Here is a 27,110-nt window from a genome sequence, read left to right on the forward strand (position 1 = left end):
GATAGATCACTGTAAAGTGTTGGTGTGCAGTGACTCTGTGTCAGCTATCAACAGTATTGGGACAAGTTCCTCCAACATCTTTTGGTGATTAGGGATGTGTCAAGAACGGGTGGAGGTCACATTGACGTGGGCTCCAGTGCATATAGGTATCCCAACAAATGAGAAGATGGATAGGTTGGCAAAAAAATTTGACAAAAGAAAACATAGACATCAGTTCAATATTTCAAAAAGCAGAGAGAAAGTGAATTGTCTGGAGGGAAATTAACTTACAATGACAAAAATGCTGGGAGCAGGAGACTAAAGGATAGACATTTATTTTCAATAGCTAGCAGAGTGACTGATTCAGTAAATAGTTGTAGAAGAAAAGGGTGGAAAGGAAAGGATGAAGCCACTATTACTAGACTGATAATTGGTCATACTTTCTTGAACAATTCTCTCTTCCTCCTCTGAAAGCATCAGGATGGATTCTGTTTGGAACGTCAAGAGTCAGAGATGGTGCAGCATGTTGTCACTGGACTCACGGAGAGGAGTTTGATGCAGAAGGTGGCAGCAATGCAACAATAAGGATGCCGGCTGCCGTTAAACGCCACAGAAGAAGAAGAAGAAAAAAGAAGAAGAAAAAGCCAGCAGCAGCAGCAGCAGCTCTCGTAAAAAGAAGTAGCCGTAGTAGTTCTGGGACAGTCCGGTGTCGTGGTCTCGCTGTAACTATGCCGATGTTTGTGGTGAACACCAACGTGCCCGGCACCGACGTGCCGTCTGCTCTGCTGACAGAGGCCTCCGAGACTCTGGCTGAAGCGATGGGCAAACCATTACAGGTAAGCAAAGCTATGGGTTGCCGCGGGCTTTACACCGAGCGCCCTCTGGTGGCCATTTTTGGCCGATCTTTACAGAGTCATGAAACGCAGCAGGTCTGCGTCATGTGCACCGGAAACTACTCACGTGGCAACAGATTTCTCTGTGTGACAAAGAACCCACATTGAAGCGGCCGTTTTAATTATATACACACCTGCGCATTGATTACATATTACAAGTGCATGTTTGGATCACATGACTTTGTAGAAAAAAAAGAACATTAAAGGGATCGGAACACAACAGTAACCCAAACAATTTGAGAGCACGTTTCCAGAGTGCCTTGATTAAGAGAGTGGCGTCAACTCAGAACATGGTTCAACTGTGGTGAACTACCGATTGAACCGTTAATGTTTTCAACATTTTTTTTTTTTAAATTATTTAACCACATACACCAGGGGGGGCAACCTGTTCCAGAAAGGGCCAAGAGGGTGCAGGTTTTCTTTACAGCCACTGCTCAGATCATATCAGTGTCCTTTTTGTTTCCTGTTTTTGTCTAGTCAGTGTCTTGTAGTAGTTGGTGACCCCTATGTAATGTCTGTTTTGTAAGCTCCTGTGATGTTTGTGTTTTTTACTGTAAATTGTTTAATTCTTATAGTCTTTCAGGCACTACAGATGGAAATTAGCCCATGGCTATAATCTGACATATTTACACTTTGTGTTCATTAAGTGTTGTCCCTTTTAAATAAATAAATGAAATTAAATGATTCCACCAGGTGATTTCACTGACTAATATCACTTTGAGCAGATGGAATCAGTTAATCAGTGAAATCACCTGGTGGAATCAGTGGCTGCAAAAAAAAAACCTGCACCCTTTTGGCCCTTTCTGGAACAGGTTGCCCACCCCTGACATACACCAACACATCCAGGTACATTTGCTCTCAAAATACATATAAAAATAGTTATCAAATTTACATAAGCTTACAATTTGATTTATTTAATTAATTTAAAGCCTGATTTATGCAGCTGCTGCTCTTTAACTCCATGTCATGCAATGATGTGCGTGACAGTTTTAAAGTTCTCTGTCTCTGGATTATACTTTATTCTGGACTAATTTGACCCTCAACAAGCTTTCCTTTCTACAATCATCATCTCCAAATCAAAGGTAAGCTGTACAATTTCCTCTTTTACAGACTTCGTGCTATAAATGTGTAGACTTTTATGATCCATTTATCAGTGTGCACGCTATATAATATGATGGGAGATGAAGGATTAAAAGCAGAAAAGTATCAAATCACAGCCATTTGTGTCTGATTTAACAGGTGCATGTCAGGCTTCAGGTCCCAGTCTGGACACGGTTTGAAAAAAATAAACGGCCAGACTTGTAATCACAAAAATGACTCAAGTTCCACTTTCCTCAAATCGGGGAGTGTCAGAGAGCTGAACTTTAATTCATACCATTGCACGTCCAGACTGCTCTGGGTTCCTAATGGAAATACATTGAGATCGGACAAGACATTTATCCGATGTGAGTGATATGTATGCAATGCATTAGTTAAATCAGGAGGCACTGAACATCTACGGCATGGGTGGGCAACTTGTTCCAGAAAGGGCCAAGAGGGTGCAGGTTTTTTTGCAACCACTGACTCCACCAGGTGGTTTCGTTGATTAATATCACTTTGAGCAGATGGAATCAGTTAATCATTGAAATCACCTGGTGGAGTCAGTGGTTGCAAAGAAAACCTGCACCCTCTTGGCCCTTTCTGGAACAAGTTGCCCACCACTGATCTACGGTGAATCCTGAATTGGGACGTACGCCTTATTAATGACCGGGTCAAAATGTCTTCTGAATTTTTTTTTTTTTTTTTTCCTACCAAATCTATTTGATCCATTATCAAAATGTAATCTGCGATGCGCACTGTAAAAACTGGTTAGATATGAGGAAGATTGAAGGCGTGAAAGCAGCAAAGTCTGAAATCACAGCCTTTTGCACTGTCATTTAACAGGTGCACGTCAGGCTTCAGTTGGAGCACGGTTTGAAAAAATAAGGGTCGTGCTTTTAATCATCAAAAAAAAAAAAAAACTCCGGTCCCACATGCGAGGGGTTTAATGGAAATACATGTATGTATTGCGATCAGATGAACATTTTATCTGATGTGTACAAAATCTATTATATACGGTTTTATTACATGGAAAACACATACAAAAGACTTTGGGACTTTTTTTGTCCAGTGACTTGAATATCTGGTTTACATGACGATGGTTTAGGTGAGTTTTACTGTACATGGGACTGAACAATAAATTTACCTACCTCTCAAAGCTTTGAGGAAGTCTCTTCCATCCCACACAGCTGACTTTATTTTCCCAAATTTTCTTCTGTTTGGATCTGAAGGGGAATCTGTACATCTTGAAGCCCTTGTTGTGTCTATTTGTGCTCCAGATGCACAACTCGGCATTTTCAGGGATAAGTAAAATAAAATAGTTTGATTTACATGCAGACACATAACACAGTATTATTTTAATAATCACATTATTATTATGCTTATCCTTGCACATGCTGTTGAACATTTTCCTCTACTTGCACCCATCTTGTGTGTTTTAAGAGCTGATGTAACATGTGAATTCTCCTCTGTGAGATGAATAGTTTTATTTTATCTTAACATCGAATAATAATGTGAACCCAAGATGGCACCATGAGTCACGTGACCGATTCCCCCCCCCCCCCCCCCCCCCCGCTCTCTCGACTTGTCCATGTCGAGAGAGATGTCTAATCAAGGCACTTTAACACATTTCAACACCCCCAATGACTTGCTCTCATATTGAAAAAAAAAACACAACCAAAATTAAAGTTAATCTGTTACCTTCAGTAGCTCTTAATCTACTTATATCACATCCCAAACAAAATTTTTTTCAAACTTGAGCAGTTTAAACTTTGTTGCAGGTTTTGTCATAGTTCTGCTACCATCACATCAGTAGGACAATACTCCAAATTCACTTTAGCGTCATTCACGGTTGACCTCAGAAAATGGTATTTTATGTCGATATGTTATCTCTGTCTGTTTACAGGATTCTTAGCAAAGGCTAATGCTACCTGATTGTCCTCATAAATTGTAGGTGGTGCATAAAGACACCTGTCAATGCCATCCAACAGCTGTGCAAGATACAAACACTCTTGTGTTGTTGCAGCTAAAGCCATATACACAGCCTCACAAGTTCATAGAGCAACTGTTGGTTGCTTGTTGGTTTTCCAAGATATTAAAGTGGATATGACACTTAAAGACAACATAATCTTATTATATGTAACAAAGGTTATATAATTCGGTCAACCTAAGCCATTTTGGGAAAATGGACGCGATTCTCCCGTTATATACAACATTTGAACATTCCACCACTGAAAAATGTGCACACCCCATGACCAGCTTCCCGCCTAAACACCAAATCTGAAATACGTCACTGCCTGTAGACCGTATCGGCTTGCGTACTTGGCAGCTGTTGTTTTCACTTTTTTTTTTTAGCGGCAGAGAAACTTTGATTAAACACAGCTCTCAGGGACTTTTTTGTCTATGCCTGACCATTGTGTCGCAGCATATTGCACAAACACAAGGGCAAAAGGTGTTAAGCCTTTTCAAATCCGGGCAGATTGATCGAAAGCCGCGGTGTTGGTGCGATGCACAAAATGTCAGGCTGCCCCTCCCTCCGCTCGCACGCACACCTGCATTTGCTCCCGACAGCAGACACTTCCTCTACCATCTCCATGTTCTCCTCGCATCGCTCACAGGAACACCTAAAATGTCAAACCCCAAATATATGTTCACAATAATCTTGAAATGGTCAAGGAACTTGTAAAATTATCAGTGCAATACATAGTAAACACGGCGGAGGCATTTTCACTATTGATTTTGGCGATCTTTTTCGAAAGGTTCGCCGTTTATTTCATATTCTTTCGTGAAAATAACGTAACTAAACACAGATGAAAGCAATGCCAGGCACTCGAAAATGGTAAAAACTTGAAGGTAATGACGCTGGTCCGCAAGTAGTAGCTACACTATCGCGGCTCCAGAAAAATAACAGGCAGTAAACAGACACTAGAATCAAAATGCTATAATTATAGTGTTATAAACAGCAGCAACAAAAATCAAAGCCTCCCTTACCATTCTGTAGTCTGCAGCCTTTCAAAATCCATCGGAATTGACACGTCTCTTGCCTCTGCTTTGGCTCCACCATAAACACTGTTGGCATTATTTTCGCTGCCAGAATGCTCGGTTTGAATGTTCGTCCGAAAGATACGACTCCAATCTGTAGGGTCTAATCACTGCTGCGACATCCTCAGGATCCGAGTCCGTCTCGATTTCCTCATAGAAACAATCCACACTTGAAGAGGAGTCAGAAAAGTTCTCTATCTCATCACTGTCCATGCTGAGGTCTAGCTGTTCCTGTTGTCAATCTAACAGACAAAGACGGGACTCTACACGCTGTGACGTCACGGTGTCACGTGACCGCTGATGTAACGCTGCCAGCGCGCTTTCCAAGAAACACACTTTTTAGAAGCTGTTAAACTTTCTCAGTGATAATGATTAAAACCACTTTCAGCTTACTATACTGTATGTATATTTTGATATTTATGTCAGTTTTACCTAATTTTTTAGGTGTCATATCCACTTTAATGACCCTTTTTGTTTAGACTTACACAATATTCAGATGTGCATCAGAAGCCCAATCTGCATCACTGTAGGCTTGTAATCCCAGATTTCTTGTAACATTTTTTTCTCAGCTGTGCCTTTTAAATATCTAAAAATGTGTTTTACAGTGGTCCACTGTTCTTCTGTTGGTTTGGCAAAGTATTGTGACAGTTTGCTAATCACAAACTTGAATCTGGTCTTGTACAAGTACTCAATAACGCTGCCCACAGCTTCTCTATTTTTTTTTTTTGACATGCTCATTGTTTCAGCATCATCTGAGTAATTTCATTTCTGTTCACACAGTGTGGCTCTCGTTTACAGTCCTGCATATCAAAGCTTTCCAGTATTTTCTCCACATATTTATTTTGTCATTCTTACACACCCATCACTCTGCTCAAAATCAATACCGAAGAAATGTTTCAGTCTACCCAAGTCTGTCATCTTGAACATGGCTTTAACTTTAACTTTCAACGAGTTTTCATCATTGGCAGCAATAATCACATCATCAACCCATATAATTAAGATCACCTTTCCATTTGTGGTTTCCCCTGTGTAAGGGTGATTCTTAGACTACGGGCACTTATTATGTCCTTTGATCATATTGTATGAAAAACAGAAAAAAGGGGAAATTTCACACTTTTACAGTTATCTTTACAGTGAAAGTGTGTTAAGAAATTTGTTCTAGTAGTCTATGATGACTTTTTCACCTTTTTTCAGCATCATTATATGCAAATTTGCCGTTTTGTGCTTGTCCCACACCCAGACTTTTGATCTTCAATGATAAAAATGAATGGTAAAGAAATGTTTTTTCTAATGTTTTAAAATATCTCTGAATAAAATATCAGTAAAATAATCAAAACATAATTGGGGTATTCAATGTCATACAACTGTTGTGATTTTTTTTAAACAAAATGTAGTTGTCCTACACTATTGCTGTAATTTCCACCACAACACTAATGTCCCTTTAAACAGTTTGTATGTAAGATTGTTTGGGTAGTTTCTATGGAGATGAACAGTGACATCAGAGCACATGTATATAGCGCCAAATCACAACAAATAGTTGCCCCAAGGTGCTTTATATTGTAAGGCAATGGTGTGGTGGAAATTACATTTACAAGGCCAATAGTGCCCGTAGTTAAAGAATCACCCGTAAACACAATGATCAGCAGGGTTTTGTACAAAGTGGCTTTTATTTAGAAATTTATTCAATGTCCTGTTCCAGTTTCGACCAGACTGTTTCAGTCCATACAAGGATTTTAAAAGCTTATAGACCAACTTTCCTCCTGTGTGGGACTTGTAAGAGTTTTCCATGATGCATAACACAAAATAGCTGACACACAAGTGTCCATATGTCCGCTGAGGTTTCATGCTTAAAGCAGTTTTTTCTGAGTAGTGTTTGGTAAGCATTACCCATGAACTCTGCACCATGTTTGATCGGATGCGTTTCACACCCCCATAAGGTGCTATATCTGAAAGGAACTTCTGTTGCATGCACTGTCACTCTTTTGTTTGGAAAAAAATATAAAAATACAACACTGGAAAAATTATCAGTAAATGACAGTGCATATCTATGGCTGTCCCGCTGTATCAGCTCTAAGGCTGATTCAGCTCTCACATCAGGCTCTCTAGTCCTCATTTGAATGAACTTTCTCTGAGTGCATAACTCACAATGTGGTGCAGTTTTGTTTGGCTGTCCCGTAATAATCATGACATCAACAACACCTTGTAATTTCTGTGTGTCTTCAGAATTACAGTGACCAAGGATCTCATGTCATAGCAGCTCTTGATTTTATCACATTCATCATTCTCTGTATGCAAATAGAACAACCCGTTATGCATGGTAATGTCAAATTTTGTACCGTCTCTATGAATGAAGGCACTACTTCACTTCTTGAAGATCACTCTTGCTCCATTTGCAGTGGCTGCTCTCACCGAAAACGTCTTGGGAATATAATGGAATGTACAGCGCTTTTTCAGAGCCGTGGTGCAGCCTCGTCTTTTGCTGTCAGTCGAGTATGTGGGTGTCACCTCTGCGCTCTGCAAATCCGCTGCATCTCGTGCCATCAGCCAACTCTACAAAGTGTTTGGGGCTGGAAATCGTCATCCAAGTCTCTGAACTTAATAATGTCAGGGCTGTGAAAACTCCGCGGAGCCGCGGTATTCCGCGGATTTCATCGTGGGGAGGGGGGCGGGGGTGTTAGTGTTGTACTCCTTAATCGTGATCGTTACTGAGTTTTTAAAATGCTTATCGCAAAGCATTTTTTTTTTTTTTTACGACATCATGCAAGTTTTATAAGTCCGCGGACACTGATCTGTGTGTTACAGATACAAATCAGTTTCCTCGGATCCGTGGAGTTACGAGGAGAATAAATGCCACTCCAAGCCTGGCTGTTAACGACAGTTGTCGTAAAGCGGGACTGGTTGGTTGCTGCGGTGATACTGTGTGGCTCCTGTGCGAAGCTTAGCTAAACGTAGCATGTACATCACAAACTTTTAGAACTTTCAAGTTTTAAAAGAATTTTGCAGCATGTCTGTGTCACGGAGCGACATCAGAGAGAAGATGGCGAGAGACGGTTTGAAAACGTGTGATAAGGACAAGAATCCGTGGAATTGTTGCTGGCTTCATGAACACACCTGAAAGATAAACGGGAAAAGTGAACTGGTAAGAATTTTTTTTTTTCTCTCTCTGGAAAATAAACATTGTGCTGTTCAAACAGGATTTCAGAAAAGATTTTGCCTTTTTTGTTTTTCATTAATCTAGACTTTTATTGAAAAAAAGACGTGGCTTTGAATGAATTTAGGTTACATGAATTTACGCAACAATGTAAATTAGTTTTTATTAATGTACTTTTTTCATGGGAAAAAAGACACTGTGGATTTACAGGAATTTACACAAGATTGTGTGGCTTTTTACTATAAGGTATGTTATTGATATTTTACCCTGATTTTTAAAATATTCTACAAGCATTAGCTGTGGTTTTTTAAATACTTTAACAGTTTTTCAGTCTAAATGAATTTGATGTAGTTTAATTGTTCTGAGTTAATGCATAATTTGGTTTACAATTAAAAGGAAAATCATACCAGGTCCTACTTCCACGTCGTATTCTGTTGTTTCAGCATGATCATTGATGGTTCAAATGAAAGGTTGAATCTAGGATCATTTAAATATGCACTAATTTTGAGATTTGTTCTTCCAGGAGATGTTGAAAATGTATCAGTAGATGAAAATTTTTAATTGGTTTCTGGGGCCCCACAAGACCCTAGACCCCAGCTCCTCGGGGGGGGCAGACCCCTGCGAATTTTCCTCGGATTTCACAATTTTCATTTCACAGCCTTGTAATGTCTATGATGTGTTAAGTTGCTCCAGAGTCCACCATCATCAGAGTCTGTAATGCATAATATTTGTTCCCACTTTATATAAATCCAGTACTGTTCCCTGTAGACCACTCAAATCATTAATGGTAACAATTTTCAGCCTTTTACAATCATATTACACATTCTGTGCAATAATACTTGTACACACGTGTACAACATCACTTGAACACGTGCAATATTATAAAAATTCTTTCTGCTTGTGTAGTATAATCTATTCTCCACAGAACTTGACTTCTGTATTTTAATTTTTCTTTTACCTTATTTTTGCATATTTGCACTGTGTTCTGTGACGGTCCCTGTGCTGCTGTAACATTGGAAATTCCCACATCGTCAGAGTGTTAACAGAATATTTGTATTGGATTTATTTGGGTTAAATTCATACCTGTATAAATAAAAACCAAAGATGACAAAAGTATAACTACTTATTTCCAATGTGGTCTTTCACCTGTTTGTGTAATACAACCCCTGGCAAAAAGGGACAAAGTGACCAAGTGGACTGACATGAATCATGGCTCCAACACGAGAGATGTCAATTGAAACAAAGAGGATATCTAGCTCTTAAAAGAGGGTAAATCATCACGCAATGTTGCAAAAGAGTTGGTTGTTCAGTCAGCTGTGTCTAAACTCTGGACCAAATACAAACAACATGGGAAGGTTGTTAAAGGCAAACATACTGGTAGACCAAGGAAGACATCAAAGCATCAAGACAGAAAACTTAAAGCAATATGTCTCAAAAATAGAAAATGCACAATAAAACAAATAAGGAACGAATGGGAGGAAACTAGAGTCAACGTCTGTGACCAAACTGTAAGAAACCGCCTAAAGGAAATGGGATTTACATACAGAAAAGCTAAATGAAAGCCATCATTAACACCTAAACAGAAAAAAACAAGGTTACAGTGGGCTAAGGAAAAGCAGTCCTGGACTGTGGATGACTGGATGAAAGTCATATTCAGTGATGAATCTCGAATCTGCATTGGGCAAGGTGGTGATGCTGGAACTTTTGTTTGGTGCCGTTCCAATGAGATTTATAAAGATGACTGCCTGAAGAGAACATGTAAATTTCCACAGTCATTGATGATATGGGGCTGCATGTCAGGTAAAGGCACTGGGGAGATGGCTGTCATTACATCATCAATAAATGCACAAGTCTATGTTGATATTTTGGGACACTTTTCTTATCCCATCAATTGAAAGGATGTTTGGGGATGATATCATTTTCAAGATGATAATGCATCTTGCCATAGAGCAAAACTGTGAAAACATTCCTTCCAATTGACACACAGGGTCAATGTCATGGCCTGCAAATAGTCCGGATCTTAATCCAGTTGAAAATCTTTGGAAGTTGAAGAAAATGGTCCATGACAAGGCAGAGAAAGTTGGAGCCAGATTGAAGAGTACTGTTTGTCACTCATTAAGTCCATGCCTCAGAGACTGCAAGCTGTTATAAAAGCCAGAGGTGGTGCAACAAAATACTAGTGATGTTGGAGCGTTCTTTTGTTTTTCATGATTCCATATTTTTTCCCTCTGCTTGGTCTAAAAAAGTAACCATTACTGACTGCCACAATTTTTTTTTTTCCTGATTTCTTATAGTGTTTCTTAAAGCCAGAAAGTTGCCATTTGAAATGATTTTAGTTTTGTCATGTCTGTGATCTGCTTTTTTTTTTTTTTCTACAAAATTAAACAACTGAATGAACATCCTCCGAGGCCGGTGATTCCATAATTTTTGCCAGGGGTTGTAGTAGAAGGGTGAATTCACATTTGGACTCTGAGCTTTTTCCAAACAAGTTGACATTGTGTAAAATGCAAATAAATACACTGACATTTCAACCATGATTCTAATCTTAACATCACCTGTATAATCATATTCCTACTTGTCACATTAACGGTCTGAAAACACCTGTAGTGACGTTAAATGAGTTGCTGACACCAACTAAAAAAATGAAAGATATATATAATTTATTTAAATGAAATTGGATCATTGGAATGACATCCATCTCAAAAGGGATATATATTTATACACATGTATGTCTCTGCCTTGTGTCAGTATATTGCTGTGCAGGTGAATGCGGACCAAAAACTGTTGTTCGGTGGAAAGGCGGACCCCTGTGCACTCTGCTCCCTGCACAGCATTGGCAAGATCACCAGGTCTTCGAACAAAACGTACTCTAAATACTGTGTGACCTTCTTCAAAAACACCTGCACATCTCTGCAGACAGGTAACGAGTACACAGAGCAAGTAGTGGTTCATTAACTGGACCAAGGTTGATCAGTAACGCACAAAAGCTTGGTGTTAATGTGCAATCTTCTTTGTCCTCTGCTTTTTTTTCAGGATCTATATTAATTTTATAGACATGGAAGCAGCCAACGTGGGCTGGAACAGCATCACCTTTGGCTGAATGGTAGCTCAACACACTGAGATACAAGCTCGTCGTAGTGTTTCATCATGTGTACCAAGACGGTTAAAATGTGCAAGATGAATAAAATCTGTAATTTCTTTTGTCAGCGTAATATGTTTAACGCACTTGATACCTTGCTTTGCAGTGATCCTTTTTATATTGATTTGAAATAAAATCAACCCTGTAGAAGATAAATTGGTTTATTTTTCCTTCAGATGTGTTATTTTACAAAACATAGACGCCAGTTTTCAGTGTGATCATTTGAGAGCATTGATTAGTGTTGATGGTGCCAAGCTGTGATTCTGACCCTTGTGATCAACTAAAATTTGACATGAAAGACAAATGTGAAGGGAAAGTACAAATTAAATTGCATTAAAATGGTTTGTCCTAAGTAATTCAAATTAACCCTTTCCTGGGTGTTTACTTTTCCTCTTTAAAACGTTGGGTAATAATGGTCATAATAGTAACTTTCAATTTTATACTTTTTGAAAACATTTACCTGTTGTGACTTTTCAATGAGATTATTGTGAGTTGGGTCCATATTTGAAATGTTTACAGTGCTTTCTTGACTATACTTTTTATTTTACAAATTTAGTCGTAGCAGGTGCCTCTGAGAGATAGTTGGTTTATGAGAGTATAGACCAGTGTTGGGTCCTTGGACAACGCACTTAATCTGCCACTTGTCCCAGTCCATCCTGATGTAAACAGTTACTTGGGTTGTAACCTTGGATGACCTGATGTCCCTAAAGGGCACAGTTGTAGATTCATGCTACTGATCCGGAGGTGATCCGTGTGGACTAACTGACTTCTTTTAAAATGGGCTATAAGATGGTAATGTTCTTGCATAATCTGCAGATCACAAATGCTTGCTATTTTGCGTTCCATAAACTCTTGTCTTAAACATTTTGTGTCCACTTGACAAGGTCCATCAAATTAAGCGGTGGGTGGCGAAGCAAACCGGTGACCAGCCTTGGTTCTGTTCCCAGATCAGATAGGATCAGTGCCTTTGGCCAAGTTTGTCCCAGTGCCCAGCCTTGCATGGCAGCACCATGCACTCTGGTGGTAGAATGTGAAGCATTATGTAAAAAAAAAAAAAAAAAAAATACATCAATTTTGAGCTTCTATTCTACTAACCTGTATGTATTTGTAAGTGGAAGGAAGCCAGAGCACTCAGAGATGGAACATGCAACCCCAAACAGAGACCCAGGTAGGACTCAAACCCAGGACTAACTGATGCAACAGTGCTAACGACCAAGTTGGTCATCAACTTGTAATTCTAAAATTTAGTTCACTTTATTTGGGAAGTTATTTACTCTTGGTTTAATGTGGTAAACATCTAATAAGTTGTTGTGTGTTTTTTTTTTTTTTTTTTTTATCATGGCAATTTAAGTGTCTTCCCACAGAGGGGGAAAAACAGATTTGAGTGAAAGAAGGCACACATGATCAGAAGATCACAAAAGGAAAAAGTGTGGAGGGGGAGGAATAGCTATAATAGTATGTGTCATATTGTCTAAGTGCTGTCTGTTGGGGACGAGCAGAAGCAATAACTGAATTTCTATACAAAAGATCAAAAGTTGTATCATCTGCAGAACACTAAGAAAAAATATGGCAGATGAAAATTGTTTTGTTTTTTTCCCATCATTTACTTTGCAAGAATATACAAATTTCCCCTTTTTACCAGCAAAAATCCTTGTCAGATTTGAAATCATTGGCCATGTTGCAGCAAACACAAACTATTTTGCAAACTTAAGATGTTACCAGATGAAGAAAAAACAAATCTAACGGATTTTTTGAATTCCTATATTATGTTGATTTAAAAAAAAAAAAAAAAAAAACGTGATAAGTAGTAGAGAAGCTTGAATCTTCGAATGGACTGAGTTGCTTGACAGCGAGGACGTTTCGCTTCAAATCGCAGAAGCTCTCAGCTAAAATTCTTGCCCTGGTGGTCTGACTTCTGTCTTGACTCTTGTAGAGAAGAATAATCAGAAGTCACAAAAAGTTAGTTTTAAAGTTCGTCAAGCAACCCAGTCCAGTCCGAAGATTCAAGCTTCTCTACTATGGCAACCACCTGGACAACTGAGAGCCTACACAGAAACATAGTGATAAGTAGTTTTATGTATATTGGAAAATGTTTAATCAAATGTGTAACAGGTTAAGCTGTAAAAAAAACAAGAATGATTGTGGGGGGTGAATTGTGTGTGTTACAAGATGGACAGGAGCAAGTTAATTCCGACAGATGGCAGTAATGTAACGTGAACAATGACAACAGCCGTAAAAGTAGAAGAAGGACGTAAGGCGTGTGAAAGCCGAACGAAACCTTCCAGCTGATGTGCTGGCAATTTTAAAACAGTTAATGATGTTAGTGTTACTAGTGTCTACATGTAATTCTAAATCTAAGATAAGCTTCTTAACACTAACATACATTTTATTTACCTTGGCAAAGCCCTTCTGTACATTTATATCATACAAACAAATGACAATATTTCACCTTATTGTCTTAACTTTCTATAAAAAGATCATTTTAGACACGTTAATGAAATGTTGACTGCATATTCTGCATTTTTGTATGGTGTATATGTTGATCCACTGGTTTATTTATTTTATTTATTTATTTATTTTTGTTTTAGTGCTTTTACCTACTTATTTCTTCTTTCTGGATAGCGATGAAATGATCCTCTTTCATCAATGTGGTTGGTACAACCCACTGAATCGCATTGCTCAGGTATTTTGACAAACAAAAATGGAGGCTAAAATGTAAAAAAAAAAAAAAAAAGCTTGCATCTAATTAAACTGTTCCCTACTTAAACAATCCACCCAGCTTGATTCTTGTTACGCCAGCTGCCAATGCTAAGACGTCAGAGATGGAAGTTCCTGGATGTGCAACCAACTCAATACATTACCTGCTATCAGATATAATAATGAAAACCAAGCAGAAGCTTTGGCATAAACATTTGTCAGAGGTCACTGATAGGCTAACCTGCATAGGAGAAATTAGAGGGTTACTCGGTCCTATCACAGAGGCTTTTGCAAAGGGAGGACAATCATGGATCCTGTGCTGTGCTTGGAGGGTTTTATTAGGAAAAACTCAAGATAATGAGGAACTGGTAGGAGCAGGTCTTTTATTGATATTAAAAAGGCATGCGATATGTTGTGGCGGGATGGTCTCCTCATCAAGCTTGAGGCCAAGGGAATAGGGGAGAGAATGTTTTATTGGCTCATGGATATATTTTTTTTTTTTTGAAGAACAGAAACCATTGACAACTTGGAGTAGGCCACTCTAGGATTTATCCAACAGACAATGGAGTTCCACAAGGGAGTGTGTGCACTCCCTTACTGTTTTACCATGGGGCAATAGTGGTGGTTTCCATTTTTTGTGTGGCTAAAAACAGACGTATTAACCCACCAATTCTAATTAATCTGTATGGGCAAGTCAATTAAGCAAGTTCAAACAGTGCAGTTTTTCAGTGTCGGATGGATTGTAAATTGACCTTTGGAGGTCATGTCCAGAGAGTTGTCACAAGATGTAAAAAGGCAACAAATATAATGTGTTTGGCAGGGAGTAGCTGGGGACCTAGCGTTATGTCTCTGAAGTGAATCTACACTGCCATAATAAGATCTGCCTTAGATTATGCATGTATTGTATACAGAGCAGCCGCACAAGCTTGATGTGATAATTTATTTAATTAGCTTATAATGTGCCAAATCGCAGCAAAAGCCGTCTCAAGCGCCTTACATAAAACAAGTCAACATAAAATTGAATAAATAATTAAAAATGAATAAAAAATTCAAATACATAAATAAAAACAGAAGTAAAAAGAATAAAACAAATGAAATAAAAACTATCCATAAGAAAGAGAATAAAAATAGGCTTTGAGTCTTGACTTAAAAATGTCCACAGACTCAGACTGCCTCACGGTTGCAGGAAGACTGTTCCACAGGGTGGGTGCATGATACGAAAAGGGCTCTTTGACCTGCTGACTACTTCTTCACCCTGGGAACACAGAGAAGTCCCGCATCCTGCGACCGCAATGCCCAGGCCGGCACGTAGAGTTCCATCAGATCAGCCAGATAAGATGATAGAACATTACAATAATCTAGTCTAGAAGAAACAAAAGCATGAATCAGGGTCTTAGCATCAGCCATGGACAGGATGGGGCGGATCCTCGCTATATTTCTCAGATGGAAAAAAGCAGTCCTAGTCATCCCTGATGTGGAGGTCAAAAGACAACGTGGGATCAAAAAATTACTTCAAGGTTCCTCATTTTGTCCGTATGATGTATGACACAGGAACCCAGGCTGAGCGCCAGCTGGTCAAACTGATGCCGATGTCTTGCTGGACCAAGAACTATCAGTCTTATCAAAGTTTAAAAGTAGGAAGTTACTAGACATCCAACTTCTCACTGATAGAAGACAGTCCTCCAGGGATTTTATGGGAGTGAGATTTCCCGCAGTTATCGGCATGTACAACTAAGTCATCAGCATAACAATGAAAGGCAATCCCAACTCCGCAGTATATGCCCAAGGGGTGCCACATACAGGGAGAAAAGCAAGGGGCCTAAAACAGATCCCTGTGGAACCCCAAATCTCATGTCAGCAAGGTCAGAGGTAGTGCCATTATACAAGACACATTGAGAATGACTGGACAGATATGACGTCAACCATGCAAGGGCACTTCCAGTAATCCCAAAAAAATTCTCCAACCTAATGATGATCCATGGTATCAAACGCAGCACTGAGATCTAACGACACCAAAACCGTAGTGGTGTCTGAGTCCATTGCTCGCAGAAGATCATTCACAACTTTAGTGAGCGCTGTCTCTGTGGAGTGATATTTCCTAAAAGCAGACTGCAGTGGCTCAAAAAGATCATTCTCAGTGAGGTGGTCTATGAGCTGCCGTGAAACCACCTTTTCTAAAATTTTGGAACAGAATGATAGATTTGATATCGGCCTGTAATTTTTCAATACACTAGGGTCAAGATTAGATTTCTTAAGTAATGGTTTAATCACTGCTGATTTAAAATATTTCGGAACAGATCCAGAGGTTAATGACAGATTAAATTTCCAGCACAGTCGGCCCAAGAGTGGGCCACAGGTCCTTAAACAATTTTTGTTGGTAGGGATCAAATAAACAGGTTGTGCTTTTGTAGATGCCACAAGTTTTGGCAGCACGCCCATGAAATACTATTACATTCTGTCAATCTAGGTAACACCTCAATGGTAGCGCCCACTTCCATAGCAGGTTTTATGGCTGGGCCGAGGCGTGCTGAGATATGCTCAGCCTAATATCTTCTATTTTCTTCTCAAAATAATCCAGAATCCTGTGCTGAAAAGGGAGAACGACTAACAGGTGGCTGCCCATGAATAAGAAATGCGACCGTGTTCAAACAAAAACTTTGAGTTGTTTGTTTTACTGATCAATATCAGAGTAATAGGTCCGCTTCGTGGCCAGTTGTGCATGCTTATAATCTAAAATAGCATCCTGCAACACAAGGCGGAACACCTCTAATTTGAAATAATGCCATTTCCGGTTCCAAACCTCTAGCCTTCTGCCTGAGGTCACACAAATAATCATTGAACCAAGGTGGACTGTTGCCTTAGGAGGGCATGACCTTAAAAGAGGAGGCGCAATCTTATCAAGTGTAGTTTTAAGCGTTAAATTTAGACTATCCGCGAGGCTGTCCACTGATTTAGCATTCTCTAGATTCAAAGCTAAATATCAGGTATTTGGCCTCAAGTTCAGTCATAGTTGAGGGTTTAATACGACACTGCAGTAGTAGACAAGGTTGTTGTTCCACTAAACGTGGCAGCGTAAATGTAAACCTGATAAGTGAGTGGTCAGAGTATAGATGCGAGAGGCAAAATGTCAATATTGTGACAGCAAAACCCACGTGCAAGAACCAGATCCAGGGTATTTCCACTAATGTGTGTCGGGTCCTGAATGCATTGCTGGAATCCTAAAGCATCCACAATTTGCATAAATGATTTGCTAAGGGGGATCAGAGGGGCTTATTTATATGAATGTTAAAGTCACCAATAATCAAATGTATCTGCACTAGTTGACAAACTAGAGATGAATGCACCAAATTCATCTAAGAAGGTCAGAATATGGGCCCAGAGGGCCTATAAACAGTGACAATATAACATAGCTGAGCTCCAGTTTTATGACCCTGACAGTAATTAGCATCATGGGCGTAACGGAGAGTCAGATGCTCAAAGGAATTATATTTGTGACCCCCAACAGCTAATAAAGAAAACCTAGATTTGTAAATAAAAGGCCACACCCCACTTTGCTTCACACCACGAGACACGTGACTAAATGGTACGCTGGTGGGCAGGCCTCATTCAAAGGAAGGAGAGTTTGTGGGTTTGAGCCAGGTTTCACACAAGCCATCATATCTAAATGATGATCCATGATTAAATCATTAATCAACAATGATTTCAAGGACAGTGATCTGATGTTTCAGGGAGACCCAGGGTAAGGACCTCAGTGGGGATGAGATACAAGCTCAGGTCCTCCATGTATGGGTGGAGTTTCAAGATGTCATCAATCTCAGGTCTTCAGGTGAGGTTGGAGAATTACCTTTAACCTTAACTTGTCTCCAGTTATCTATATGGTATTGAACAAATTTACAGGGTCACAAACAGACACATCCTGCCAAACATGTTTTAAAACCCATATTGGGAGTATGATAAAAGTAAGTCTCATAGTTTGGTTGGGTAGAAATAGTCATGCTGGGAAACTAAGCTTGTCTAAATTAATGTATAGTTGTGTAGTACCATTGTCTGTTATTCCACCTTGGTTTTTACTATGCCCCCCAAAAAACCTTCAAAGGAAAATAGTAAGTAGGATGGGATGGAGGGTCTAGTTCAGCGGTATGAAATACATGGATATGATTCATTTACAGGTTGATCTAAAGATCCAGTTACAGTTAAGACAGGAGCAACTGTTTATATTCCCCAATTTTATATGTAAATCATAAAAGACCGTCAGATCATTTAACTATCTTTAATATGGAACTGCTACCAGTTTTGCACTGTGGTAGGTAGAGGAGGTGAAGTTCAGTCACCGTGTCATCTGTTCAGATTCAGTGGCAGCATGACTCTAGCAAATCTGTTGCAGGCCAGACCTGATCAATGAGATTCTTCAAAGTTTATTTAAACTACATCAACAGAATATTTCAGTATGTCTCATATAGGTTCCACTGTGTTCTGAAATTGAGGGCAACAAAATAGTAGCTCAGCTGGTAAAAGCATCTCGGAAAAGCCGAAATACAGATCAACGTTCCACTTAGTAAATCTGAAGTCAAAATGATAAAGACAGAAATGAACAAAGCATGGCAAAATCAATGAGACAGGGAATCTAACGGTTGGTTTTTACATAAAATTCAGGGACAGCTTGTATCAAGGAGATGGGAGATGGAGTCACGGGAAGAAGTAATCACACTACTACGAATGGGTCACACAGGTTTAAATCATACTCTCAACATCAATGGAAAACATGAAACCACTCCGTGTTTGAGATGCAGCAGAAGGGAGCCTATCGAGCACGTGTTACTGGAGTGACCAACAGTGAAGAATTCTATTAGACTGTGTCAGAGCACTAGGACACTTCAGGGATTACTTTCTTTTTCTGCACTTACAACCACCTGCTTGAAGGCATGGAAATGCATATTTCAAAGGAACAAGGTGATTCAGTAAAATAGGACATGGTGCAATTCCCCCACCTTTTATCTTTTTCTTCCTCCCCTCCCTCATCTCTCCATTTCTTTATAATGCTCCACATCCAAACAATTGGTGGCGGTAATGCACCGTGTCGGTTTGCAAACTGCCAATAAACTTGACAGGAGAAGAAGAAGAAGGCGGCGGCGGCGGCGGCGGCTTGTTGATCTGTGGTGTGGACATCGCGAGACATGTGTGATTCTCGTTCTCGTAAATAACTCGCTAGTAGCTAGCAAGACGACGAGTTGTTAACTACAAACGCGTGGTTGAGATTAATGACGTCCAGTAGCGACATTTCTCGGTTTGTTGAGGGAGCTTTCTGATATGCGCACTTTGCTGTATTTAGACGGTTAGCATGATGGCGAAGTCGAAGGAGTTTGCCTGTTTGTTCTCTTGTTAAAGCCGGAGGTAGCTAGCATGTAGGTAAATAATCGCTGGTTAACTATGGTTTACCTGTAAGGTATGGTAATTTAACCAAGTATGTTCTTACAGCATGCATTCTAACTATTCCTCCACCGCAACATTAGCATTTAGTATACAGCAGTTTGTAATTCACTTGTGGGGATAACCTCATTACAGGCGGTTTTTCAGAGAACACTAATTTCTGTAAAAAAAAAAAAAAAAAAAAAAAATTTGAATAAAACCTGGAAAGTTATGTAATTACTAAGTATGGTAATAACAAATGTGTCTCCAGCTGTCGCTTCGGCTCACTGCTGCCCCTAGAGGCTAGCAGTTAACGTGACCCCTCACTGGACATAAAATATTAAATACTGTATTGATTCAAAGGCCAATGGAGTCTGTCAGGAGTGCTTTCCACGCTCAGCTGGCCACAGTCATGGACTCACTGTTAGCAGCTGCTGTGTGTGAGATTGCCAAGATCTTTGAGAGCAGTCTGTGTGAGCAGCAGGTAGAGCTGGTGCAGAAAAATGAGGAGATCTCTGTGTCTCCGAAACAAGCTGGAAAAAGTAGAAAGGAGACAGAAGCTGAAGAGTGCAGAAGAAGAGGAGAGTGTCAACAGTAGACAGAGAGGTCCTTTCAGGCAGCAGTCTGTGACAGGATCAGGTAACGGCCTCATTCAACCCATGTATGTGTTGGTGGTGGAATGGAAGTACACCTGAGACTTTATTAGTGGGCTAACCTACACTGTGCTTGCACAGGAAATGATGTATCCTCTCAGTCCAAAACCTGGCGGCGAGCCTGAAAAGAGGAGGTCCAGGCCATGATGGAGCTTAATAAAGCATGAGGTCAGATCTGGTTTTGCTTCCAGTTTACACTTACAGATGTTACCCACCTCTACCAGAACTGTTTTGCTTGATATCTACAGTTTTCTGATCGCGACCCTCTCTGGATTCTGTAGCAGGCATCGGCCTCAGAGGGGACTCTTGCTGCTGCAGAGCAGATGCACGTAGATGATCTTTCTGCCACTCAAGACAAGAACAAATGTAAGCAGTCTCCCATATAACCAGATTATGGTGCATCCTGGAAAGTATTCACAGTGCTTCACTTATCAACTTTATTCCAAAATGGATAAATAAAATTTTTCCCTTAAATTCTACACACAATATTCTATAATGACGAGTGAAAAAAGTTTTTAAGATTTTTACAAATTTATTAAAAATAAAAACTAAGAAATTAACTGTACATAAGTAGTCACAGCCTTTGCCACGAAGCTCAGAATTGAGCTCAGGTGCATCCTGTTTCCACTGATCATCCTTGAGATCTTTCCTCGCCTTAGTTGGAGTCCATCTGGGGTCAATTCAGGTCGATTGGACATGATTTGGAAAGGCACACACCTGTCCTATATATAAGGTCCACAGTTGACAGTGCATGTCAGAGCACAAACCAAGCATTAAGTCAGTTTGGGGGTGGGGGATCCTTCGTGATCCATTCTTCATCCTTCAAAGAAATTGATTGCAAGGGATTGCAACAGTGTGACACATTTAATTTGTTGCTTGGTATATCTAATTGCTTTTGGATTCTTAAAAATGAAGAATGGTATACAAAAAGTGGAGTAATTCATATATTATATAGATATATATATAGATATATATAGTATATAGATATATAGATATATATATATTATGCACCTGAGATTGTATGTGATCATTCTCAAACTAAGTTGTTGCACTTGAAGCTCATGTTCATTGCTTTCAACAACAAATGTTCTCATCCAAAACTATGGTGGCATTTTATGTATGTTTCCTTTCCTCTGTTGTATCCAGTGTCTCAGTGGGATCAAGACAGCTGTAATATTGACCATAAAAACCCTCCATGAACAAGTCTCCCACCACCCTTTTTGTCCATCTCCCAGAGCGGACATTGTTCTCAAAGCCCAACCTGAGCTTAGGTCAGCCAGGTGAGTGGTTACCAGGGTTGGACAACCACCCGAGGTGGAGTTTCCAGTTTGTTACAGGCAGGTGGCCCCACCTGCTCTGGCCCAGCTATCAGCAGCACTGCTGAAAGATGCATCCGTGCTTCCGACAAGGCTTCGTTCTGATGAGACTAGCACGAAGAGACAGTGGTGCTTTCCCATTCTTTGGACCAGGAGTCAGAGAGCCAGAACTCAGTTTCTCGCCATGGGGTGGGACACAGGGATTCCCGGCAGGATCAGCCCAAACCCCCCTCTAGCGAATCCCAGTGGAGACCCAGGATGACGGTGTCGAAGAATCACCATTACTCATGCAAGGAGGGCTGCTAGCTTTAACAGCAGAGATCATCTCAGAGTACAGTCTAACTCCCAGTTGCTCACGCTGCGACACGCCAATGCTGTGGCCCGCCCTCCAGCTGCCAGTGGAGGCAGTGGACGACCTTATACCTGCCCTTATTGTACTAAATGTTTCACCTACCCCTCCCACCAGCGCAGACACCTGTTACGCCACACAGGCGTGAGGCTACATCCCTGTCAGTTCTGTGACAAGAGCTTCCTCACTCCCTCTGAGCTCACCGTGCACACATCGTACGCACACAGGTGAGCGACCTTTTGGCTGCGCTCAGTGTGGCAAGCGTTTCGCCCGCAGCGGGAACCTGAGAGCTCACCAAAGGGATGTTCACATGGGCAAGAGGCCGTTTGCATGCACAGAGTGTGGGAGCGTTTTGCGCACAGGGGCAACCTCAGGGTGCACAATCACAGGGTCCACCGTGGAGAACGCTACTGCATAGATGACCAGCAGGAGCCAGACATTGGTCCGAATCCCATTTGAAAAAAAGAAATTAGCAGTCTCTCAAGTATGTTAGAGTTGTGTGCCATATTGACATGGAGAAACTTATATGTCACTGTGCTGTAAATGACTTGGAATCAATGTTTTGTAATGTTAATAATTTTCTCTAATACTGGCTGATCAGAGAACCTTTACATTACTTCAAAGGTCACACAGTGATCTTAGATTTCAGTCTGTGGCCGGCTATCGTGTCTTCCTTCAAAACTGCTCATCTGTAGCTCATCTCCCCATTTGTACTGACAGTGTTATGAGAATAGAACAGTGTTATTACTCTGTAGAACAGTGCTGTAAAATAACAGTTTATTTATTCTTATGTTTTTGGAAGTGAAACTATATATATAGAGGAAAGTGTCTTTAGTCTTAAACATTACAGAAGCATTTTGCATTACAATCTTGTAGTGTCGCACCTTTCTTGGTTGGCACTAGAGGGCAGTACTGCAGCAGCTAAGAATTTTAGAGTGGAATCCTGCAAATGGTGATACAAGCAACAATTTGGCAAAAATACTCTTTAGACATTCCTCTTTTGAAAAAAAAAAAACGATTGGCCACTTGACTTTTCAATCGGTAGTCAGGTGGGGGTCAATTGATGAACCATATGGAATCAAAATTAACAGATGCTCCAATCATATTGAAACTATAACCATGTTATTGCCTGATCATAAAGATTCCAAAAAGGTATAGTTTGGACCTCTGGACTGAATTCTATGGAGTTAGGGATTAAAAAAACAGCAAGAATGGTGGACAAAGGTCAGTTTCAGTTTGTACAGGGGTCAAAAGTTAAAGTTGGTACAATGTAGTAAAAACTGATGCAGGACAGTCGTAATGTTGACGGAGTTGCGTTAACAGGGTTTTAAACAATAGTTTGGACCATGTGTCATGCTTAGTTAGGTTACAGGGTAACATTCAACCCCTGGCAATAATTATGGAATCACCAACCTCAGAGGATGTTCATTCAGTTGTTTAATTTTGTAGAAAAAAAGCAGATCACAGACATGACACACAACTAAAGTCATTTCAAATGGCAAACTTTCTGGCTTTAAGAAACACTGTAAGAATCAGGAAAAATCATTGTGGCAGTCAGTAACAGTTTACTTTTTAGGACCAAACAGAGGGAAAAAAATATGGACTCACTCAATTCTGAGGAATAAATATGGACTCACCCTGTAAAATTTTCATCCCCAAAACTAACACCTGCATCAAATCAGATCTACTCGTTAGTCTGCATCTAAAAAGGAGTGATCACACCTTGGAGAGCTGTTGCACCAAGTGGGCTGACATGAATCATGGCTCCAACGCGAGAGATGTCAATTGAAACAAAGGAGAGGATTATCAAACTCTTAAAAGAGGGTAAATCACGCAATGTTGCAAAAGATTGTTGGTTGTTCACAGTCAGCTGTGTCTAAACTCTGGACCAAATACAAACAACATGGGAAGGATGTTAAAGGCAAACATACTGGTAGACCAAGGAAGACATCAAAGCGTCAAGACAGAAAACTTAAAGCAGTATGTCCTCAAAAATCGAAAATGCACACACAAAACAAATGAGGAAACGAATGGGAGGAAACTGGAGTCAACGTCTGTGACTGAACTGTAAGAAACCGCCTAAAGGAAATGGGATTTACGTACAGAAAGCTAAACGAAAGCCATCATTAACACCTAAACAGAAAAAAACAAGGTTACAGTGGGCTAAGGAAAAGCAGTCCCTGGACTGTGGATGACTGGATGAAAGTTATATTCAGTGATGAATCTCGAATCTGCATTGGGCAAGGTGGTGATGCGGGAACTTTTGTTTGGTGCTGTTCCAATGAGATTTATAAAGATGACTGTCTGAAGAGAACATGTAAATTTCCACAGTCATTGATGATATGGGGCTGCATGTCAGGTAAAGGCACTGGGGAGATGGCTGTCATTACATCATCAATAAATGCACAAGTTTACGTTAATATTTTGGACACTTTTCTTATCCCATCAATTGAAAGGATGTTTGGGGATGATGAAATAATTTTTCAAGATGATAATGCATCTTGCCATAGAGCAAAAACTGAAAACATTCCTTGCAAAAAGACATATGTCATGGCCTGCAAATTAATCCAATTTAAAATCTTTGGTGGAAGTTGAAGAAAATGGTTCATGACAAGGCTCCAACCTGCAAAGCTGATCTGGCAACAGCAATCAGAGAAAGTTGGAGCCAGATTGATGAAGAGTACCGTTGTCACTCATTAAATCCATGCCTCAGAGACTGCAAGCTGTTACAAAAGCCAGAGGTGGTGCAACAAAATACTAGTGATGTGTTGGAGCGTTCTTTTGTTTTTTCATGATTCCCATAATTTTTTCCTCAGAATTGAGTGATTCCATATTTTTTTCCCTCTGCTTGGTCTAAAAAGTAACCGTTTACTGACTGCCACAATTTTTGTTGCTGATTTCTTATAGTGTTTCTTAACGCCAGAAAGTTGCCATTTGAAATGACTTTAGTTTTGTGTCATGTCTGTGATCTGCTTTTTTTCTACAAAATTAAAACAACTGAATGAACATCCTCCGAGGGCGGTGATTCCATAATTTTTGCCAGGGGTTTGTATGTCACATATCACAATCCAATGGGTGTTGGCTTTGTTTGACCTTTACTTTGGAGACCAAGCATTCAGCGCTATTCCTTTATTAATCCTATTAGCTCAGCCAATAATTTGCATCACTTTATACCAAAATTGGAGCAACTTTAGGGGCCCTTCACACATAGTGCGAAGTTTGGTCAAATACAGCAAAACACAGCGAAATGGTTCGAATTAGTGCACCACGAAACATCGCGGTGACAGCCAGGCATGCACGATCCCGGTGCAAGAGTCATGCACACAACAGTGTCTTTAGTGCAAGAATGGTGTGAGGTGCACCACATCACGCCACTTATGTGGAATTAAAAAAAAAAAAAAAAATACCACCCAGGGGAGTCGAACCCGTGCCTTCCAAAAGCTCTGAATGCCAGTCAGAAACTTTACCACTGAGCTTCGGAGCTGTCCTTTGAAAGCTGCGGTTATCTGCCTCATATCAGGAAGGACATGGAAGTATTAAAGCAAATTTAAATCACACGCCATATAAAAACACTGCATGTATGAATGAGAAGCAATGTACTCTGATAATGTCCACCTCTACTGGTCCGGTGCGTCCAGTCGCCCTGTGTGTGTGTGTTCTGCTCAACGCGTGTCTTGTGGATGGCGCACCACAGCACAGACACCACATCATGTGGAACAGAGCTCACATGGGTGACATGACAGTGAGATCGCCCGCTGCGTGTTCTGATCTGATGGTCCGTTTCAACCTGGCAGGCTGTCATGTCTGGTCCGTGCACGCACGCCTGCTGCAGCTTGTCGTCACAGCGATATAGGTTTTTATTTATGTCCACATAAGTACAGCAATCAGACCACACCGCCTCACAGTGGACAGTTGTTACTCCATGTCTGTCCAAACACAGTAGGTGTTGTCCAGCTGGGATGTCCAGAACGACAGAATACCACAGATGCGTCTGTCGGAAGCCACACCTCCTGTCAGTGGAGGGCACACACCCATGTGTCGGTGTGTGTGTTTGCAAAGTCCACACTTGTGGGGAACGTTGACAAATTTCACTGCGAGTACGACACTGATTGCCTGCAGTCTGTTGTCGTGCCAAGAGTGCAACTGGCCTAATATTTTCTAAGTGCCATGAGAGCGGTGTTAGATGTTCGTGCTTCCATCTGGAATTTGGCAGCACCTGCCACGAGAGGTTGTGATGGGTTTGCACATCGCACAGTCTTTCAGCCGCTGATGTGTGCAAATAGTTGTAGCAACAGGTGTATGAGGCAGCTATGATTCTACACATTTTGCATAACATTCCTGCTTTGTGCGCACTTCGACCAAACTTCACACTATGTGTGAAGGGGCCCTTTTGACCCCTGTACAAACTGAAATTGACCTTTGTCACCATTCTTGCAGTTTTAACGGCCGTAACTCCATAACTTGAAGTCACAGATGATCCCACTATACCTTTTTGGAATTTTAGGATCAGACAAATAATGTAGTTTGCAATTTGATTGGAGCACTTTTAACCCCTGTGTAATTCTTCAACTGACCCCGTACCTGGCTGCCTGTTGAAAATTCAAGTGGCCAGTGATCGGTTTTTTCAAAAGAGTATGTCTAATGTATTTGTAACCAAATTTGGTGCTTGTATCACCATTTGAAGGAGTGCTTCAGGGATCTGCTGCACTACAGTGTTAACATTTAATCAAAGGTGGTGCTGGTCTGCAGTTGATTAATATTTTATACATGCTGTTTTTAGCATGTTTTACTAAATGCTCATCATTTTTTTTTTCCTCCACCAGATATTTGCATTTGTGTCAGGTTGTCCTTAAGTGTCTGCATGTGTTGTAAAATCAAAGCCATAGATGTCCTAGTAAGTGGGATCACTGATTTTTATAAACACTCATTTCTTATGTGTGATACTAACTGTGTAGTTAAGTTATTTTCAGCAGTCACCTTAAAAGTACTATAATGTATTTGTCACCATGGCAGGTCGCTCCATGGTGAGGAAGACTGCTTCTTGATTGATTCTCCGGACGGGATGGTCGATGCAGAGATTATTGTGATTATTGATGAACCTCACTCCCTCTCAGCTTTTTCTTAAAAATGTCTGTTTCTGTAAATGCATTATATTTTTCAGCTACATGTACATGGTCAACATACAAATGCCTTTGGTGTGTGACTGTATAGGGTTACTAAGACCGACATTCACTTTCACTCAGTGCACTCGGCTGAGCACGGATCGACTAAACTGGTGTACTTGTTTCTTTTTTCCTGTGGTATGTTCAGTTTTGCATCATTAAGGCTTAACAATTTCAATTTATTTTCATTTATATAGCGCCAAAGCACAACAAAGTTGCCTCATGGTGCTTTACACAAGTAATGTC

The 27,110-nt window shown here is 40.3% G+C and overlaps 1 protein-coding gene and 1 long non-coding RNA gene across 2 annotated transcripts; both read left to right on the top strand.

Annotated features, from left to right (window-relative positions):
• Positions 1–624: 624 nt before the first annotated feature.
• On the top strand, positions 625–11,433 carry LOC117519994 (macrophage migration inhibitory factor-like). The gene is given in 4 exon segments (XM_034181287.1): positions 625–815; positions 10,891–11,014; positions 11,017–11,062; positions 11,176–11,433. Coding segments are annotated over 4 exon segments (345 nt in total). The 5' UTR covers positions 625–707; the 3' UTR covers positions 11,243–11,433.
• Positions 11,434–20,325: 8,892 nt separating this feature from the next.
• Positions 20,326–21,250, top strand: LOC117520649. Its single transcript, XR_004563716.1, has 2 exons — positions 20,326–20,403; positions 21,184–21,250. It is a non-coding gene; the product is annotated as an uncharacterized LOC117520649 (long non-coding RNA).
• The last annotated feature ends 5,860 nt before the right edge of the window (positions 21,251–27,110 follow it).

This window comes from Thalassophryne amazonica, chromosome 11 (genome assembly GCF_902500255.1).
Source record: "Thalassophryne amazonica chromosome 11, fThaAma1.1, whole genome shotgun sequence".
NCBI classification, from domain to species: domain Eukaryota; kingdom Metazoa; phylum Chordata; class Actinopteri; order Batrachoidiformes; family Batrachoididae; genus Thalassophryne; species Thalassophryne amazonica.